At 35.9% G+C, this 20,981-nt stretch overlaps 1 protein-coding gene across 1 annotated transcript; it reads left to right on the top strand.

The window, feature by feature from the left end:
* Positions 1–14,294: 14,294 nt before the first annotated feature.
* Positions 14,295–20,484, top strand: LOC149537145 (peroxidase 51-like). Its single transcript, XM_089804887.1, has 4 exons — positions 14,295–15,050; positions 15,845–16,039; positions 16,772–16,937; positions 19,842–20,484. The coding sequence occupies exons 1-4, from the start codon at positions 14,835–14,837 to the stop codon at positions 20,234–20,236; spliced, it is 972 nt and encodes a 323-aa protein (XP_089661013.1). The 5' UTR covers positions 14,295–14,834; the 3' UTR covers positions 20,237–20,484.
* The last annotated feature ends 497 nt before the right edge of the window (positions 20,485–20,981 follow it).

Raw genomic sequence — 20,981 nt, 5'->3', positions numbered from 1 at the left:
AAATATCTAATTACTAATAAGAAAGAGTCTTCTTCCAATGATACACTCTTAATAACATTCAGAATATCTAGAGACTCTAAAACTTTTTAAAATATTATCTTGTTTTCAAAGTGTTTCTTGACTTGGTGATCTCTGTAAAGAGTAGCTACCAAAGTTGTTTTTCCACTACCTCCCATTGCAGTCACTCCCACCTTGTTTTAAAGTTATGATCAAATCATCATCTTTTCAACTCCCATACTTAATGATCCAAACCTGTAGGGTTGTTTGGTAATTTTGGAAGGGATAGTTTTGTAAGAGGTGGTTTATGTAATAGTTACTTCAAGAATGGATAAGCTCCTTGAAGATGAATGCTGGAAAGATGACCCACTCCTACTGCAAAATTTTCCAATGCAAGAGAAAATCAATCTTGCAAATGAGAAAATCAATAAGAAAATATCTAAAAAAATTCCTACTTGCAAACAAAAAAAGCCATCTTGCTAACCCTTCAACAATCAATGCTAAAATCTATAGTGCAACAACTAGTTGTAATTTATTTGATCCTTTTAGGAACAATCTATTTTTAATTGATTGATACAAGTCTTCTTCCAACGACATTAATGTAGTGTTATGGGAGAGGGAGGGTCAATAAATGGATGATATAGAGAATGTTGCAGGTGTTTAGTAATGTTCGCCTCTATTCTTGAACTATTCTTGTGTGACAGTGGAGGCGATTGGAGCAGAGAGGAAACTCTTTTCCGCTCTAACACATGTGGAATCCTACATGTTTGGTAGACAATCAGATTGAACTCCAATAGGAGTCACGTTATTCAAGGCTGCAATTACTTATTTCTACAAGGATTGATTGGTAGTTAATGTTAAGTTGTGATGTCAATAATAATTGGGTTATTGCAACAGAATTGGTCTAACAAGATAGGCTCATTGATGGATGCACATCTGTTTCTTGCTCCTCCTTCCTCGCCCTCATCATCATCCTCTCCTCCAATAGCTAGCCTCTATATAAAGAAGAGAAGAGGAGGTTCAAGGTCCAATATAGGGGTGCCAATGTTCAAGGATTTTGAAGAAGACAATAATTATAAGAAGAGGAAAATGGGCTTTGAATGAGAGCATAAAATATAGAAATTCAATTGTGTTAATTCTAGTATTGATGTGGAGAACCTGATGAAATCCCCATTGCCCTTAGAATGGGAGTAATGTTTAGACCTTCAGGTGGACATTTCTCTATTCTTTTTTGTCTGAAGGCTTGACAAAATTTATGCATCTAGACTTTATAACAAGTATGTTGTATGCACTTTAATCACATGCCTATTCTTGATCAAATTTAAGTTTGTTATCAAGTTATTTGCTTAGCTAGAGCTATTATATTTTATTTACATTTTGCATTTGGTTATGCTCTTAGAGGTCTAGTTATTCATTGTTTATCTACTATCTTGTTGCTTTTGATGTTGTTTATATGTTAAGATTTTCTATTCTAAAATTTTAGTAAGTGGTTATATCAGCATGTACTATATTTCTATAGAATTGTAATATATAGGAATTTTGACCTTTGTTCTCTATTTTCTTAAAATGGTATATATGCAAAATATTGGACTTGCCTATTGTTGGTGTAAATAAGTATTTACTTATGACACTTACTTAAGTTTACTTAGGTAAATGCATTATTTAATTATTTTTTATTATTTTTATTTGTGAGACACTTAGGAGTTTGCACACCTTTTGAGTTGTCATGTAGACAACATAGGAGTATGCAACTCTATTTAAGCACATGGTCTCTACAACACTATTTTGCGTGTCACACCTTTGTAGGCTTATCCTCTCATCACTGCACTTACTTCCGTGCTTAATGGAGGATAACCCATATCTGGTGGACATGTGCTTGGCTGTATGACACATCATGATGCTAACTTCTATGCATTCTAGAAGCTCTCCCGAGGCCTTCATATTCAGGCACTCCTAGTGTACTCTCATTAATGATGAACCAATTATTGAATACATTGTTATTCTGATCATACTCTCTCTCTCTCTCTCTCTCTCTCTCTCTCTCTCTCTCTCTCTCTCTCTCTCTGGTCTACTATGTGCTTGCGTTTGAGTTCTTAGTTCCTGGGTGAATTTTTTCCTTAGGCAAATTCTTACATGGTATCAGAGCTTGAGACTGTCGGATTTGTTGATGAAGGCTACCAGCAATTATGTAGACTAAGCCGTTGGATGGCTTAAGAGATGGCTAGGCCGAACAAATGGGCCGAATTTTTTTGGCATGTGTATTTAATGCAGATCCACTTGTAATATGCCTGCCAATTTAGTAATCCTGCAATTAAAAACAAATAACAATGTGCAGAGCTGGGTCCTACTAATACCATGTGAACTAGCTGAAGAACAACTGGAGCTCGAGAAGACTTCCCTTTATCATACTTCTCCTTGAGATTCATATGCACTAAACAAGATGAACACTCTCCCTTAGAAAATTTGATATGAGGTAGACCTTTGACCATGTGTTTTGAGCAAAGTTGTTGAAGAGAGCGGAAGTCAAGGTGACCAAACCGCTCATGCCATAAGTTTATGTTTGAAGTAGAGTGAGTTAACAAGGCTTGGGAAGGACTCTTAGGCACAAAGTGGGAGAAGGAATAAAGCCTCTTGTCATCATTGACTTTCCCCACTGCTACCAATAAATCATCTTTGAGACTTTGCACCATCACTGAATCAGGAAGGAACTCAACCTTATGACCATCTCCAAGGTGAGTGATTTGGTAAACTGATAGGAGATTAGAGCTTAGATTTGGAACATAGAGAACATCTTTGAATTCCCCATTGTCCATTTCAACATGTCCTTTCCCTTCAACTTCCATTCTAGCATCATCTCCCACGAAGATGTGTGGTACCTTTGACTGCTTCAATGAAGAAAAGTCTTCCCTTGAAGAACCCATGTGGTAAGAGGCACCTGAGTCAAGTATCCATTCCGAAGAAGAATTTGAGTTTGCCATAAGTGCTTGACCTTTAGCTTTTGAAGAGGTAGGAGTAGAATCCTTGGAAGTACCTAGCACTTAAATCTTGTTCTTCTTAAGTAGATTTTCTAACTCATCGATTCTTTTTGTCTTGCAATGATGCTCGTCATGATTTGGCTTTTTACAGTATGCACAAAAGAGTTTGTCCTTCTTTTCAATTACTTCCCTTTTTGTTTGAAGAAGAACCGCCTTGTTGAGAGGAGTCATGTTGTGTCTCAAATTGTGTTTTCTGCTTCCACTGCTTCTTCTTGTTGTTACTTTTTCCCCCTTGACTAGATTTTTGAGCATCACTAGCCACAAAGGCTTTGGTCTTAGATAACTTGAGAAGTCCAAAATCCACCAAGTGAGATTGTTTAACAATCAACATGTCTACAAATCCATCAAAGGAAATTTTTTGGTAAGCAGATCCCATGGTTAACCTATGAGTATTAAAACTTGAAAAAAAGTTGGCGTACTCAGAAGGTAGCTTCTTCAAGATGTGATGAATCAACCTGTCATCCTTCATGGGATTTCCACAATCTTTAAGAAGTGCCCTATACTCATTGACTTTAATGATATAATCTTGAATTGTGTCATAATTCTTAGGATCCAAGAGAAGTAGATCATCTTCAATCTGAAATCCCTTTTCTTCATCCACTTTACCATACAACTATTCAAGTTTATCCCAAGCTTCCTTAGATTCTGAACAATTTTTAATGTGAAAGAGAAGATCCCCATGTACACAACTATTGATAACACCTAAAGCTTGTTGGTCTAGATTTGTCCAATCAATGAGTTCTTTAGCATCAGTAGGTTTGGTAATTGTACCATCAACATACAAACTATATCCTTTTTCCATTAATCTACTCCATGCAATATCTTTCCATGTAGAATAGTTGTGTGAAGTTAAAAGAGGACATTTAAAAATCATGATGCAGAAATGAAAAAAGCACAATAGAGACACAAGAACACAATACACACCCCCCCCTTTTCACTCAATCAAAAGACCCCCCCCCAAAAAGATGCTTTGGCACTTTATAAGTAATGCATTTACAATGGGCCACTTGTCAAAATGAACAAAGTGGACTTTCTGATTTTGCTTTTACAACTACCTTATAAGGTTGAAATCTATCACTTAAGCACTGTAGCTTAGATTTACAACAATTCTAAAAAGTATCAAAGCATTACAATGCCAAAGAAGGCCTAATTCTGAAAGTGAGAAATTTTTCCACACAATCTTAGAATCTGACTTCAAATCTAGAAAGTAGATAAAAAAACACGCACTTTCAAAAAAAATGGAACCTGAAAAAGTGACCAGATGTGCCCGTACGGAGTTTCTGAAGTTGCAAAATGCAGGATTATGCAAGTACAGTCACCAAAAAATGCAATTTCTACAAAATATGTGCACCAAAACCAGAAAAAAACACCACCACTTAAAAATTTAGAAAATTTTACCTTATTTCAAAAAAAATTGCACCTGAATTGGAGTCTGGATGTCCAAGTTAGGAGCTCACAAAGTCAGGTTGTCAAACTGAAATGCAATCTGGAGAGGGATCTAGAGGAGAAACTATGAGTTTAAATTTGATGATCAAACGATCATCACTGTAGTTGAAAAATTGCCCTAGAATGACTTCCAGATGGGCGTCAAATTTAACACAGTAAAATGATGACATCAGCAAAAAAGATAGCGCCTTGGCTGACATATTAGTTGATGTGGCTGTCTGTACTGTACAGAATAGGGACACGTGTCAATATTTCTATATGTTGATGTGGCACTATCGAGTTCCACGAGTGACATGGCAGTCCCGGCTGAGTTGGCAAATGGGCGTGTCAGCTGGGACACGTGGCGGATAATTATTCGATCCACGTGGAGGTCGAAAAAGGTTGCATGGAGGCCTTGCTATCTGCTGGGAAAGGAGCAGGCATGGCTCGGTCTAGGAAGGCCACGTGTCCTTGAGGGTGCAGACAAACCAAAGCGCGGGCCGAGAATTTATACAAGGATGTCAAAATTCGACAATACAGGTGGCCGAAGATTTAACAGCCCTGCCGGAGGTTAAAAATGCGATGCTGGTATTGAAACAACGTTGGAAACCTCGCAGACTGCCGGTATATCCTGCAGATACCACCGGTGGTAAAAGTTAGGTCGAAATATGATTTTAAGTGCAGCAACCATCGGTCAGTTCTCTTGTTCACGCAGGTTGCCGAAATCTTTCACCGTTGTTGCTACCAGAAAGGTTTGTGCATGGCCGAGCTTTTCAAATGACACCGGATTTTGAATTAAAATCCCACATTGAGTGGGTGAGCGGATTGAGCACTAAATAAAAATAATCCTCCGCAGAGTTTCAAACAAAGAGTCCTGCCAGGGGTGAGGCCAGGTCGGGTCGGGCTGAGACTTTGTTGGCCAGAATTTGACAGGTCCACTCTCAGTACTACCCTGCGCAATGTACGGCTGGATTGTAGAGGCCGAAAAAATAAATAATGAAACCCTGCGAACAAATAATATGCCCTCCAACCAAAAAAAGCGGATCCGGGGCGTCACTGTCAGGTCTGCTAAAAAAGTTTTCTCTATAATTTCCAAAAATTTGACGAAAAATTCAGAGAAAATAAACAAATTCAAAAATAAATTAAATCACAGATCTGAAAAAGACAATACCCATACCGCAAATCGGGGCCTCCGAGTTTCGATTTGCAAAAAAAATTTGCCTCACGGTCGACTATGGGCCAAGGTAGGCGTGCTTATAGTCGATTTTCACCAGTGCAGCATTCCGAACACAATGGCAAAGTCAAATCTAATGCTGAACACTCCCAATTTTTGTAGCACTCTAGATTCGGGCTGAGGTGATGAAGCAAGCAAGAGGTCTCGAATAGCTTGTGATGAGAAAATCTCCAAGTTGCTTTGATACCATGTAAGAATTTGTTAGGTAAGGGAAAAATTCACCCAGAAACTAAGAACTCAAATACAAGCACACAGTAGACCAAAGAGAGAGAGTGCATGATCAGAATAACAATGTATTCAATAACTGGTTCATCATTAATGAGAGTACACTAGGAGTGCCTGAATATAAAGGCCTCAAGAGAGCTTCTAGACTGCATAGAAGTTAGCATCATGATGTGTCATACAACTAAGCACATGTCCACCAAATATGAATTATCCTCCATTAAGCACGAAAGTAAGTGTGGTGATGTGAGGATAAGCCTACAAGGTTGTGACATGCAAAATAGTGTTGTAGACACCATGTGCTAAAATAGAGTTGCGTACTCCTGTGTTGTCTACATGACAACTCAAAGAGGTGTGAAAACTCCTAAGTGTCTCACAAATAAAAATAATAAAATAATGCAAAATAATTAAATAATGCATTAACCTAAGTAAACTTAAATACATGCCTAGTTCATTCTTAGTAATTCATGGTTGTAAGATGTTGTTATTCCATAGAAGCTAGACAGAAGATACCTGAATTTTGTACTATGTTATCTATTTTAATCTAAAGTTCAATATTCAAGGGGATTTGTTTAACTAATAACTTAAATACATGAATGCAAGTGTGAGTGGAGGTTTTTCTTATTTAATATTTATGGTAGTCCTGAATTGTTGTTTTATGAACTATTGAGAAGTTGCAATCCAAGTAGATTTATACATCAATCTTCTAGCACTATAACTCAAAGATTTGGGAAGCCTTGCACTTTGAAATCTAGAATGAAAATTGTTTATTTAGAGCATGTGTCTGCATGATTGGGACCAATTCTAGGGAAGATGCTCCGGAATTGTGTTGAAGATATTGGATGAAGAGGATGTTGGCATTGGGAAGGGAAGATTAAGCTCAACACGAAGTAAACAACCTTGCTGAAAACCCGTTGCAAGAACATTTCAAAAATATCCAAAACATGTCAAATTCATCTTCCCTAGCATTTGGTTTGGAAAATTTGGGTATTTTTCGTAGTTCTAAGGAGAAGCTTTAGTTGTGGGAAAGGTTCAAAATTCTAAGTTTTACAAGGACTGCATGTGCCTTGTGGGCCATGATGGTGCTCAATTTATATATAAGAGCTCAGCTTAACATTTTAGGGAGGCGCATCTTCATTGAACATTCCAAAGGGTTTGAAAATCTAGATTCAATGGAGTTTTTTTTTAAAGAAAAGGAGAAAGTGAAGAAATGAGTGAGGACGGTAAAAATAGGATCTATTTGGTGTGCTTTGAACCTTCATTGGATATGTACTAGGGAAGCATTTAGTGATATGTAGAGATTGTGTGATCATGACATGCATTGATATGAGAAGAGTTGCCCCTCCACTCTAGTCCCCCATCTATTCTTGGTTTAATTGAGCATCTCAATGGGAACTTTCCTCCAAAGATTGTTCGATGCCAGAGAATTTACATGACTAGTCTTGAACCGCAATGTTTTAGCAAATTTGAATGTGGAAACGTGATGTTCCAAAGTTATAGATTTAAAAAAGAAATTTGAACAAGAAACGTGGATGGATCAAGCCTTTCGTATATGTGATTATCTTGCACTAACCTTTCAATGGCTCTCATGTTGTTCTAGAACGACACCAAAAACACACAACGCCCAAATCATATCTTTTTTTTTATTATGGGCCCGATTTGGTCAAAATTTCGAGCAAAATGGGAAACCCTAAGTTGGTCAAAATTTCCACCAACTCGAGCAAAAGATGTAAAAAAAAAGTATTGAAGAAGTCCATTTAGGGCTTGGTTGAAAATCTTGGTCGAAATTTGAGTGCAAATGTACTAGTGATATTGCATTTAGAATGATCAAGGGATTCCAACATAAACTTTTAGCTTAGTGAGTACAAATTCTCATTTCTTTGTCTTGTATAGATTCATTCCTCTAATTTTCTTTTGTTGTTAAAATATCCGTGTACAAAATTATTTCTTAAATAATAATAAAAATATCATCTCCATGCATTTTGATTTCAAAATAAATGCAATTATTTAACACTTCCTAACATATTAACTACTTCCAAAAACAATATCAACTACTTCCATAAACAATACCAACTGCTCAATTGGAGTAACTTTGTGATTGTTAGAAATTTTCTCCTTTCACACCTTTCTTGTCTTTCTCTTGTACATCTTATTCTTGTCCTCCCTTGATGACAAATCTGACTTGTTTAAATAGACCCTTTTACTATTGTCAAATCTAGTACTGAACCTCTGTTTCACTTTACTAACCCTATCACCTTTGTAAAATTGTCATTTCTTTTCATGGAGAACCTTCCCAAAGGCCTTGTAATCTCAAATCTTGATGACCATAGCTTTCAAATCTTAAACAATTCTTCAAACATTTTTAATATTGAGCTCTCATGGATTCCACCCCCTTATCTGATTGCTCCATTAGGTGTCTAAATCCCTTGCTCTCATGACTTTATCAAATTTCTTAATTAATATCTTAAATTTTATACTAAGTTCTCCTTGTCTCTTAATTTTGTTACAAAATATATTAATTTACTATTATTCTCTTTGTATTTATTTTTTGATCTTTGCCATCTCCTTTATCTTCATTTTCTTTTAGGCTCTCCATTATTTTAAGAGATGTCATTTGGTCAATTTATTTTATTGTTTGCTAGTAGGATGTGGAACATTGAATGTCAAAAATCTTGATACAAAATCTGTATATTTCCACAATTTATAAGTTAATTGTTATGTTGTTTGTGTGATTGTTTTTGGCATTTCTCATCTATTTTTCTCCGAATGGTATGTTCACAGTTATTCCCACATAGATCAAAGGGTGTAATTTGAAATATTAATGCATAAAAAGATCACACTCTCAAATTTAAAAGCAACATATTGATAAATATTAATATAATTAAACTCAAATACCATCTAAAACATTTATATGAACAAAATATACAAATAATATGATTGTTATAGTCAGAAATGTTGGGGTGATCCCCATCCAAAGATAAAACCCAAACAAAGGTTCATTTGTGGTCAACCATGTTAAAAATGATTTCGAGCTAAATAAATACTATGGAAGCTGCCATCTATGAAACGGCAATATTGTCAGACAAACCATTTGCGACCAATTTTTTGACAGGCTTTTCTTTGACCGTTACAATTTTGATACAATTTTTTCGTTAATTAGTACTGTATTTCTTTACAAAACAATGATGGTTCAGTATTTTTCCTTCAATTGGAAAGGAATCAAATTGAATAAGCCATGTGATCCACTGGCTCCATGTTTCAGTTTAATTTCTCGATTATAAAATAGAGGAGTCGTTGGACATTGATATTATCATAAACAATTCTTTCTCCTGCCCACTTCCCATCATTAAAAACATCTACACTTATTTTTCTGTTTAATATTTAATGGAAGTTAAGATTCTTTCCAGCAGAAAGTACAAATGTTCAAATGAAAAATATTTCAATTTTTTTTCAAAAAATCATCACCTTCTTTAAGATTGTTCTTAGCTTTCGACTACGGAAAAAATTTGTACACGACAGAACAGTAATTTATGGATTATCATTTTGAGGAAAGTGTAATCTTAAAATTTTTATTTTTATTTTTTGTTTATTTGATTTATTTTTTAATATAACGTCCTTTATCATATAATTTATTAATCATGGAAAGTTTTTCAGATTTTTTAGCAATTTGAAAAACTTAACTAAATATAAACATCATACATATTGCCACACAATGTAGTGTACTTTTAAAACTTCTCACATGATATTAACAATTATAGATATAATGAGATAACTTAACAGTTACAAAACTTTTACAAACAACTTATATTTGATAGATAATATATAAAAGATACAATAAATAAAACTAGCAAACAATATATGTCTAATTTGAAATACAATATAATGTACATAAGTACATACTCACATACTTAATTCTTTTTTATAGCTCAATTTATTTCAAATCTAGACGTTATTTAGTGGCATAATTCTCTTTTAAAACTCTTTTTTGAATTTTCAAATCTTAACATTCTTTAGTGGTGTAATTACCTTTTACAACTCATTTTCAAATTATCTTATATCAATGTAAGATTGAACTTTTTTTTTTTTCAATGAACAGTTCCTTTCTATAAATATAATAATAAAGTTACATATTCACAAAAAAGGGGTTGGGGATAGAAGGATCATCTTGGGATGTTCAAAGGGCTAGAGGCCAAAACTTAAGTACTCATAAAAAAAACATATATAAAGCCCTCAGGGAGGAGGATCATGGTCATCAGAACCCCATTCATCAGCAGGGTTAGTGGATGGCTCAAGAGGAGCCCGCCCATCAGTAGCATCATCAATTTTTTCTTTATCTTTATCTCCCTCCAACTTGGGAGGAGAAATAACCAAGTTTAGTTGAGGGAAAGGCCACTTGTTGGAAGAAGGTCACATAGGAGTAGGAGTAGCAGGAGATACCACTGGGGACCAGCCAGAACCATGCCTTGGGGGGGGGAGAACCCGAGCGTCAACGACCTCCAAGACCACCACTGGGAGAGCGGAGAGGAGGCTATGACCTGGGGCTGTGAGAGCGATGAATAGAAGATTTGCGGCCCCACGTGTGGCCTTGGGGGGGCATACAATCTCCAAAGTCAAAGTCAAGCGGCACCATGGCAATAGTACTGGGGGCATTCCCAAATGAGCCAAAATCTCTTGAAGGTGGGCCATCTCTAGTGAAACTTTATCGATTTGTACTTGTATCTACACTATTACATTGTTACATATGCAAACCTTAGTGTACATAGAAACATTAATGTCAAGAAAGTTGAGAGAATACAAGACAACATTTTGATCTTTCCAAAGAGTGAACAAAATTTCGAATCTGAAAGAATGCCAAATTTGAGAGTACTTAAAGGCAAGCCTGGGCGAATCCCCCAACAACCCCATATGCCAAGAAAAGGGTTCTAGGTGGAAGGGCTTGAAAAAATCATGAGTCTAGTGCCAATACTGTTGGGCACATCTGCAAAACTAGAAAATATGCAAAAAAGTTCCGGGTTGTCCATAAAAAGGGCATCTAGGGTCAGGAACACCCAAATGCTTGAGCCAAGGGCCTAAAGGCATCAGGATGCACCAAGAGAAGTGTGCAATCTTTGGCTTAGTAATAGCTTTGCTACACATTGGTGAACCTAAGTCTCCAAGACTTTTAGAATATTGCAAATGCCTACATTGGTTGAGCGTGTCCACCATATGCAGGTGGGGAACCAACTAGTGATAACTCAACTTGGGCTTATAGCTAGTCATGGGAGTGGAAGGATACCACTTCCAATCCTTCCACCAATGTTTGATTGACTAAATAACAAGCTTGTGCAACAAATGCAGAGGCATCGTAGAAACTAAAATATCAAATGTCACTTGATCAAGACATAATAGCTCGAATTGCACTTGTATGTCTTTCCATGAGCAAAGGCTCATGGTGATTCTAGAAAAAATGTCTTTAGGAGTCTTAATACCATATTTGAAAAAATACAGTGCACTAGTTCCCTAGACTTTGGCCAAAGGGACTCCTTGAATAGAAAACATGGGAGACCACCACAAATTATGTTGGTTCATAGAGAGGTCCTCTCTGAACCCATCTCTAGCCTAGTGGAGCCATGACTTGATGGCTTCCCAGGCCTTCCAAATACTCTTAGCCATAAAGGTACCCTTAACTTACGCAGGCTTAGGAGTAATCAAAAGAGTTTGAACACTAGTCCCCTTCTAGGAAAACTGATTAACCGAGAAGCCTAAAGAAATGCAATGCCGCAAAAGAATTTTCTAGGCCTGATTACTAAAGAGGGAACAAATGAAGCACTTGGCACAAAGGGCAATACCCTGCTTTTGAGTAGAAAGCAAGCCTAACCCACTTGAATCCTTAGGCAAACAACAATAGTCCCACACCACCCTCTGAAAGCCATGATGAGAAGCATTTGAAGCCTGAAGAAGTCATGTAGAAAATGCTCAAGTGTGAGATAGGAGGCCTTCAAAGGTGCCCAACATGAAGAGTAGTACACATGAGTGGCAGCCAACACCTTGGAGCAAATTTGAAATTTTCCAGCTAAGGAAAGAGGTTTGGTAATCCAATATTCTAACTTCTTTTAAATCCTGGCTAGGACTGCATTCCAAAGCTCCATAGGGGAAGCTTGGAAGGAAAAGGGTATGCCAAGGAAATAGAACACTTCTCCATGCTGAATCCATTTCTATTGATATTGGGCAAGCCAAGGCAGGGTGTGTAGGAAGGACTCCCTATAAGAAAGAGTCTTGTGCCATTTTATGGTTGAGCCAGAGGCTAAGCAAAATGTGTCGAGGTACTGAAGGACATCAAGAATTTTATCCTCCTCCTTGATGAGAGTGAGGAATGAATCATTAGTGAAGTGACCATTGACCAGTGGTTTAGATGAGTCTGGGAGAGAAATGCCATAGACTTGACCCACCAAGATGGCATTAGCCAGCAAGTAGCCAAAACCCTTCAGTGACCTGCACATAAAGAGTAGGTGCTAGAAGACACCCTTTACGAATAGATCTGAAGAGGTTAAAGGCCTCATATTGCCTCAGGCCATTAATGGTGATGTACGCAAATGCATCTCCAAAGAGCATTTACATAGATTGTAGGAAACTGGGGCCAAACCCCAAAGCCTAGAACACAAACAAAATGAAAGGTCATTCAATCCAGTCATAAGCTTTGGCAAAGAGGAACACACCCTTTTGTTTGGATTGATGATCCCATTCTATACCTTCCCAAACTACAATGATATTATCCATAATATACCTAAATTTGATAGATTCAGTCTATTCAAGACACAAAATCTGTGGCAAAAGGTGTCAGATCTTAGGAGAGTGAGCCTTGCCAATAATTTTGTAGGAGACATTCTAGAGAGAGATGGGCCACCAGTTGCAAACACCCTTCGTGTCACCAGATTTAGGTATGAATTTAATATTGCCTTTGTTAATTATGCTCCATAATGAATGAGACTGAAAGTCTTCAAGATAGACTTTGTGCAAATTGGGGCCCATGGCATCCCAAAATATTTGTAAAACTCGCAAGGAAATCCATTGCACCCAAGAGCTTTATCATCCGCACAAAAAATAAAGCCTCTTTAAGATCAACAAGTGTAAAAATTTGCTCTCAAAAAGCATGTTGCTCAGGAGCAAACCTGTTAGAGGTATTAGAAATACAAGTTTGCAAAGCTTGGTCTCGCACAACGAAAAGACCCTATGTAGTAAAAACCTTGTCATAATGGCACACAAAATCTTGGACAATATCAAAAAGCTCACACAAAGTTTGTTGAACTTCCTTGATTCTCTTGATGCCAATAGAAGAATGACGAGCTCAAAGAGCATTAAAATATCCTTCGAAGCCTAATCACCAACCTCCAAGCAATGGAGATGGGCCTTGATCTAGACTCCCCAAACCACATAGCTAACCACAACTTGCTTTTGGTGATGAAGATTGGCTAGCCTCATTCGTAGAGCTAGCTGAATCAAATGGGTTCAAGGCTAAGACTTCAGAAGTACCATATAGAGATCTTTTGTGGTAGCCTCATACGATCTTCAGTGGTACTTGGCCAACTATTTGTCGTAAATCCAAAGAAACTTCCCAGTACAGTGATGGCGTCATTCCACCATTAAATCCACCCAACATGTCTATGGGGTTGAGGTTCAAGATTCCAAATACAAGATATGAGCAGAGGTGGAAGCATGTGCCAATAAAGAAGTGTTGAAAAAAAATTGTGTTTTACATGTACAAGGCTGAGCTATTTGCCAAGTGTCGGCCTTGAAGGTGTTTAAAGCCTTACCAAGGGTTTTTCCTTTGTGTTGGGAGACACGTTTACACTATTTTAAATATTAGACCCTGTCAAAAATAACTTCAATCCATTTTTTCTAAAAGAAGGATAAAAATTTATTCAAAGGCAATAAATTTGAAAATGAGCACTCTAGAACCATGTCACTATCCATAAACTGATCTAGCATATGGGACATATTAGGAGGCAATTGTCCCTTATTTACTATATCCCTATCATGCTCAACTCTTGCTAGCTAACAAAATCAGACTCACAAATAATCTTTGATCAACAAAGAGCACAACAATGCTTTGTCACATACAAAATGGCAAGAACTTCTATTAGATTATTGGTATAAAAGCCCTTATTAACAGAAAAATAAACTAAATATCACCAAAATTATCCCTACCAACTCCAAAAATGCCACTATTCCAAAATCAATTTTTCAAAAATTAATATAAAAATATTTATTTTTATAATTTAAAGCATCAAACTTATAGAGGAAAATGTTTAGAAATCTTAAGTAGTTAACCAAACCTTCATATATAACATAGTTAGCTCGCATCCCTTATTCTCCTCAATGGTCTGTGCGTCTCGAGTCCTTTCCCCAAACACAGACCACTTGCTCTCTTTTTTCACCTAAAAAGGAATGAACTCCTATAGTCTATTGTAGATAATTGCACTCTTAAGTTTAGGGAATGTCCCTTGAATTTTCTAGGGAGAAATCTCATAAAGCAATTCACATGTTTTATCAAGCAAAAAAAAAATGGTTGAGATGAATGCAGGGGAAAATCTTTGTTTAATGACACCCACGAGATGGGAAGGCAGATTCAGATTCTTTTTAAAGTGTTTTCATAAGGAGCCGTTTTATCAGTGAACATGCATCTCTGCTTGGAAACACTTCCGTGGATACAGATTCTTTTCATTTCTATATATAATTTAAGATGAGACCCACTGGGCAGTCCTTTTTTAAATCCATTGTTTGACAAAGTTGAGTGTTCTTTTGAGATCAGAATAGCAGAAGTATTGATTGCTGCAACCAAGTTCCATTCTTATATATGCTGTATCAGAGATTTCTTCATCGGGCAATTTGCTATTTGTTTTTTTGGAAGTAAATCGGAGAGAGCTGAAGGACTTTTGTTCAGTATGGGGAGAAAGATCATCTTTGTTTTCTTGTTATTGTTGGGAGTGTACATTTGTAGAGGCTCAGCTCAATCAACACTGCTTCGGACAAATTTTTATGCCAAATCATGTCCCAATGTTGAGACCATTATAGGAAATGTTGTTAGTCAGAAATTCAGCCAGACATTTGTGACTGTTCCTGGCACACTGAGGCTTTTCTTTCACGATTGTTTTGTTGAGGTGAGCAAGAGAAGATTTACATTTCTTCATGTTTCAGCTAAATGCAATGTGTTCTAAGAAACCCAAGTTTTTATTTTTTAGATATGGATTAACTTCAATGGAACACACATTTTCATTTTTTAAGATGTGGATTAACTTCAATGTAATAAGATTTTCATAATTCATGTGACTATTTGTTGCTATTTTTGAATTAGATTGTGTCAGTATTTTTGTATCAATATTTGGGATCACATTCTATTTCTACAATACATGTGATAATGTGATACTGTTTTTGAATTCAATTCTATGAGTGTTTTTGCATCAACGTTTCAGACCACACTCTGTGATCCATCATCATCAAATGGTTGTAAAGAGCATAGGAAGATTGAATGGCAGTAGAGAGCAGAAGAAGATCAGAAACCCAAATTTTCATGGATTAACTTCAGTGTTATTAGATTTTTACAATCTATGTGACTATTTGTCACTATTTCTGAATTTGATTTTGCCAGTGTTTTTTTATCAATGTTTCGAGTCATTTTATTTCCATAATACATGTGACAATGTGTTACTATTCCTGAATCCGATTGTATGTGAGTTTTTACGTCAACATTTCAGATCACATTTACGTCAACATTTCAGATCGCATTCTCTAATAACGGTAGTAAAGAGCATAAAAAGATTGAATGGCAGTAGTGAGCATAAAGAGATTGATGCAAGATTAATGGGACATTTTGCATTAACATGTGGTGGTATGCCATGAATCTCAGCAATTTAGTGATGTAAAATGGTTTTGTGCTTTTGTTTTTGTGTGACAGGGATGTGACGCCTCTGTGATAATTCAGTCTACTGCAAACAATCAGGCAGAGAAGGACTTTCAAGACAATTTCTCCCTGGCTGGGGATGGGTTTGATACTGTAATCAAAGCAAAGCAAGCTCTAGAGGTGGTGTGTCCCAACACAGTGTCTTGTGCTGATGTCTTAGCCATTGCTACCAGGGATGTTATAAAGCTGGTAAGTAATCTTCGTAATTATGTAAAAATAGAATCCCATGGAGTTTACACATCTTGGGCCATAAACATGGATTAGCTATCAACACACTGATACAACCATTCAACTTATAGTACATAGGAGGCAGTTAAGCCCTTGTCACAAATTCCGAGGGGAGCAGTAAACATTTTGCCAACAATCTCTCTCTCTGCATTGCCTGAGGATCTGAGGATTCGAACCTGTGACCAAGCTTTGACACCACTTGTGAGAGTAGGGTGTTGTTGCATCAAAAGATGAGGCGGTTAAGCCCTTGTCACAGATTCTGAGGGGAGCATCAAACATTTTGCCAACAATCTCCTACTCACCATTACCCAAGGGTCCTAGGATTCAAACTTGTGACCAAACTTTGGAAGTGGTTAAGCCCTTGCCACAAATCCCCAGAAAAGCAATGAACATTTTGCCAACAAAAGAATACCCTCAAGAGGCTTATGCTTTGGATGAAAATTGTTCAGTACATTCTAGATTCAAATGTCCTTTCATATGACTCTAGGCTTAACATCATAAATGGACAGGCATTCTCTTGTCTTCAATTAGAAATCCTTAGGACACTATGCCTGACATGATAGATGCCTCTACATTTCAAGAATCAAACCTATTTCGTTCAAAACATTGGATTGTCTATTCTACAAATCCATTAATGCATTCAAAAGATGAGTGTTTAAAAATTTGAAGTTTTGGTTCTTGTGTCATATGCAGGCTGGAGGACCAAGTTATAGCGTGGAGCTGGGGAGAAGAGATGGACTCATATCTCAAGCATCCAGAGCCAATGGAAACCTACCCAAGGCTTCATTCAATCTGGATCAGTTAGTCTCTCTTTTCAAAAACAAGGGCTTATCTCAAACAGACATGATTGCTCTATCTGGTAACAAATCACTCCACCTTCTGACTGGTCTACTCATAGTCTATTTTAGTCCTTACAATCTTGGATCTCGAGCTCATTTCTCAAAAGTAATGTTAGTGTCAATAAACTTTAAATTTGGCTGATCTCTGTAGCAATTGAATGCAACAGTCCTAATTCACTTGCTTTGGAAAAAAAAACTTCCACTTGTTCCATTTTCTCAGGATGGCACATCAAGAAACAACTCAACGGAACCAAGTCCAAGTCTGTACATCAAAAATTTTGTCTACCATAGGCATCCCTCTTTGTTATCTCCTTCTTTAGTTTATTAACCTCACCTGACCGATCCCAAACTCTATCATTTCTAGTTTATCCCTTTTCCCCTGAAAGTTGATCTTGGCTGTAAAGTTGTTCTTTAGACAACCTACCACATTATGCTTTAAAAAATCTTTCCATTTGATTCTTAAATACGTTATCAGATTCCTTGAATTCGATAAAGCATTCTTTTATTCCACGAATTTGATAAAGCATTCTTTTATTTAGAGCAAATCAGAGTTGCCGGAAACTCCTCTGTTCCTTATTGGGCGCATATTCCCCTATCCAATTTGGAAACATATCCAATACTGCTTGGATACACATCAAATATTGTACCCATCTCTGCCTAATAAACTTGATTTTCCAACCGTACCAAATACTATGGGATTTGTTATTTTTTAAAGATTTGATGTAGATCTTCCCTTTAATGTTAAAAATATATATATTAAAGCAATTTTTCAAAAAAAATAGTATTAAAAAAAACCTCCACTGGATGAGAAAAACAAATAAAATGTTTTTCCTATTTCAGCAACCCATTTTTGGGTTATTTTCTAATGCAACTCTACTTTGTTTACAAATTGTAAAGCGTTAAATTAACTTATAAATATTTATGTAGCATTTATGTGTCAATATTACTTTTGAAGTAATGAAAATCTCCTACAATAACTTAGAAAACTATGTAAAATATATGTATATGTATTATTTATTAATTTTTTCCAGCCGTATCCATATTGGGTGTCTAAATAAATGACCGTATCCGTACCCAATACTGTTTCCGTATTTGTATCCGTATCCGTATCCGTGCAACTTTAGAGTAAATGTATGCTTTTGATCTAAAGCAATGAACCAATAAGAATACCATCAGAAGAGCTTATGCCCATTTAAACATTCAACAGTATCGTCACAATAGAATTTGAAACTTTGATAACATCAATAACACCAGCACAACTTAAACATCAGTCCATGCCACTATGAACTTCATAAAGCATTCCTTTTTGTGAGACAAATTCTAGAAATTTTATTGAGGTATTAGAGTTCTTTTTTGAAGTGTAAGAGAAAAAGTAGCTCTTTAATGTCTCAATCTAACCACAGGTTCGGTCTAAGGCTTAATATGTTTGACCATAGGCAATAGGGCGTATTCATGCTTTTTCCACAATTTATAAATGAGTAGACTTTACAGTGGTGCAAGATTTTTTTAGAGAGGATAAGGTTAGGAAAATTGGTGAACCTGTCATAAGCTTCATAACAGTCATTGTGCAAATTTGAAAGTTAAGAAGATAAAATCTATTTGTAATATTGCTATCAGCGTTCTATTGTATAGTTTTCGTGTCAAACTCATCAATCTATATTTCAGGAGTATTGATTCACTAGAGCCCATCTCTCATGAGAGTGAATGGAACATTCAGCACTTATTGTATCTAAAAACTGTGTCTACTAGATATCCTTCTTTGCTATCTCCTTGTTTAGTTTATTAATCTCACCTAATCAATCCCAGACACTATCATTTCTAGTTCATCCATTTTCCCCTGAAAATTAATACTGGCTGTAAAGTTTTTCTTTAGACAACTATTTTTAAATAATTTTCCATGAATTTTATAAGATTTGATAAACCATTCTTTTATTTGGAGGAGTAAAACTGTAAATGTGTACGCTTTTGATCTAAAACAATGAACCGATAATGATATAACCAAAAGACCTTATGTTCATTTAAACATTCAATATTACCAGTCTTCTAGCCATGCCACTACTGACTTGGTAAAGTATTTCTTGCTCAGAGACAAAATTCTAGGAATTTCATTAAGGTGTCATAGTTCTTTTTCAAAGTGTAAGATAAAAAGTACATCTTTGATGTCTCAATCTAACCACAGGTTCAGTCTAAGGCTTAAAATATTTGCCCATAGGCAATAGGGCAAATGAATATACTCTTTCAGTGCTGCAAGATTTTTTCAGAGAGGATAAGGTTAAGAAAATTGGTGAGTCCATCATAGACTTCTTAATTGTCATTGTCCAAATCTGAAAGTTAAAAGACAAAATCTATTTGCAATCTTGTTATCAGTATTTTACTGTATAGTTTTCGAGTCAAACTCATTGACCCACATTTCAAGAGTAGTGGTTCACAAGAAACCATCTCTCATGAGAATGAATGGAACACTCAGCACTCATTGCAAGACGTGATGCTCTCAGAGGTTAAGTATTGGATCTTCCTTGAAGGTTACCCTTCCCATCACTACTCTAACTTGAAATGAATGGAACACTAAGCATTCATTGCTCTAGCTAATGCTTATAAAGGTGAATTATTGGACCTCTTAGGGAGATCACCGGTTCCACCACTACTCCAACTCAAACACACTTAGTTTTCTCAGAAATTAAACTCTTTTAACTTGCTGCCTCATTTGCAAAATTTTCAACAAATATTATATCCATAAATTAAAAAGACGAGATCTCTTATTCTATAAACTATTTATTGTTTCATTATTAAAATTATACTTTTCATTCCATTCTAAAAATCTCAACTTTAAAAACTAAAATAGAATTTCTTGTTCTCTAGACTATCTTTAAGCTCACCTCGTCTTAAACCATGTTTTATGATGACATGTTCTCATTAATTTTCAGGGGCTCACACACTGGGGTTTTCTCATTGCAACCAATTTTCAAACAGGATTTACAGGAAGCCAATTGACAGTAGTCTGAACAGCAACTATGCAAGCCAGCTTCAGGGCATGTGTCCGAGGAACGTGGATCCCACCATTGCCATCAACATGGACCCCACAACACCTCGTTTATTTGACAATGTTTACTATCAAAATCTGATGAATGGCAAAGGACTTTTCTCTTCTGACCAGGTGTTATTCACAGACAATCGCTCAAGAAACACGGTACAAATGTATGCAAGGAACTCCTCCATATTTAATGCAAACTTCATACAAGCAATCACAAAGTTGGGTCGGGTTGGTGTGAAGGTGGGTAATCAAGGAGAAATCAGAAAAGATTGCAGCCGCTTCAATTAACAATTTCTACATTTGATCATGGAATTTGATTTTAATGTTTAATGCAAATAAATCTTTAAGTTGTTCAATGGAGAAGCATAGCATGCTAACAATTTTAGTACACCTCCAAAGTGGCAATGATTTGAATTAGGAGGATTGCTTACATCATGTTATAAAGATCTATGAAATATAGATCAAAGGTGACTACAAAAAAATACACTGAAAACTACACATTTCTTATTATAATTCAATTTATGTACATTTTTCAATACTTTGTTTAATTATTTATTTATTCACTAATATTTAAATCCTGATAAAAAATTTCTTAAATTTCCTTCTGACATTTTTTTGATTAAAAAATAACAATTGATTAAATATTTATTATTATTTTACACTTAAATCTCTTAAAGAGTTCAATTAAACATTCAAAAATACATAAAACAGTTATATATTTTTCCCTTTAACCTCCATCTCACACTTATCAAACCAACATAGTCTCAACATTTGATTTTCCAATGCCCACTATTGATCTATTCATTTGAGTATGTATGCATTCATCATTCCATTAGTTATTGTAGGAATTATGGTGAATGTATTGTCATATTTTCATTGGGAATAACCTATAGAGTTTCTTTATTTGAGTTACAAAATTTCAATTACAAATGACTTTGTATAACAAGATTTAATAGTTTATTTTAGTCTAATTTGAAGATTGCTCTTATAAGGTGATTTTAAAATGTGAAATAAGGTTTAAACTTTAGATTTT

The sequence above is a fragment of the Cupressus sempervirens genome, chromosome 10, assembly GCF_028749045.1.
Source record: "Cupressus sempervirens isolate cs-2001-9-10 chromosome 10, ASM2874904v1, whole genome shotgun sequence".
NCBI lineage: Eukaryota > Viridiplantae > Streptophyta > Pinopsida > Cupressales > Cupressaceae > Cupressus > Cupressus sempervirens.
This window is presented reverse-complemented; position numbering and strand designations above follow the sequence as displayed.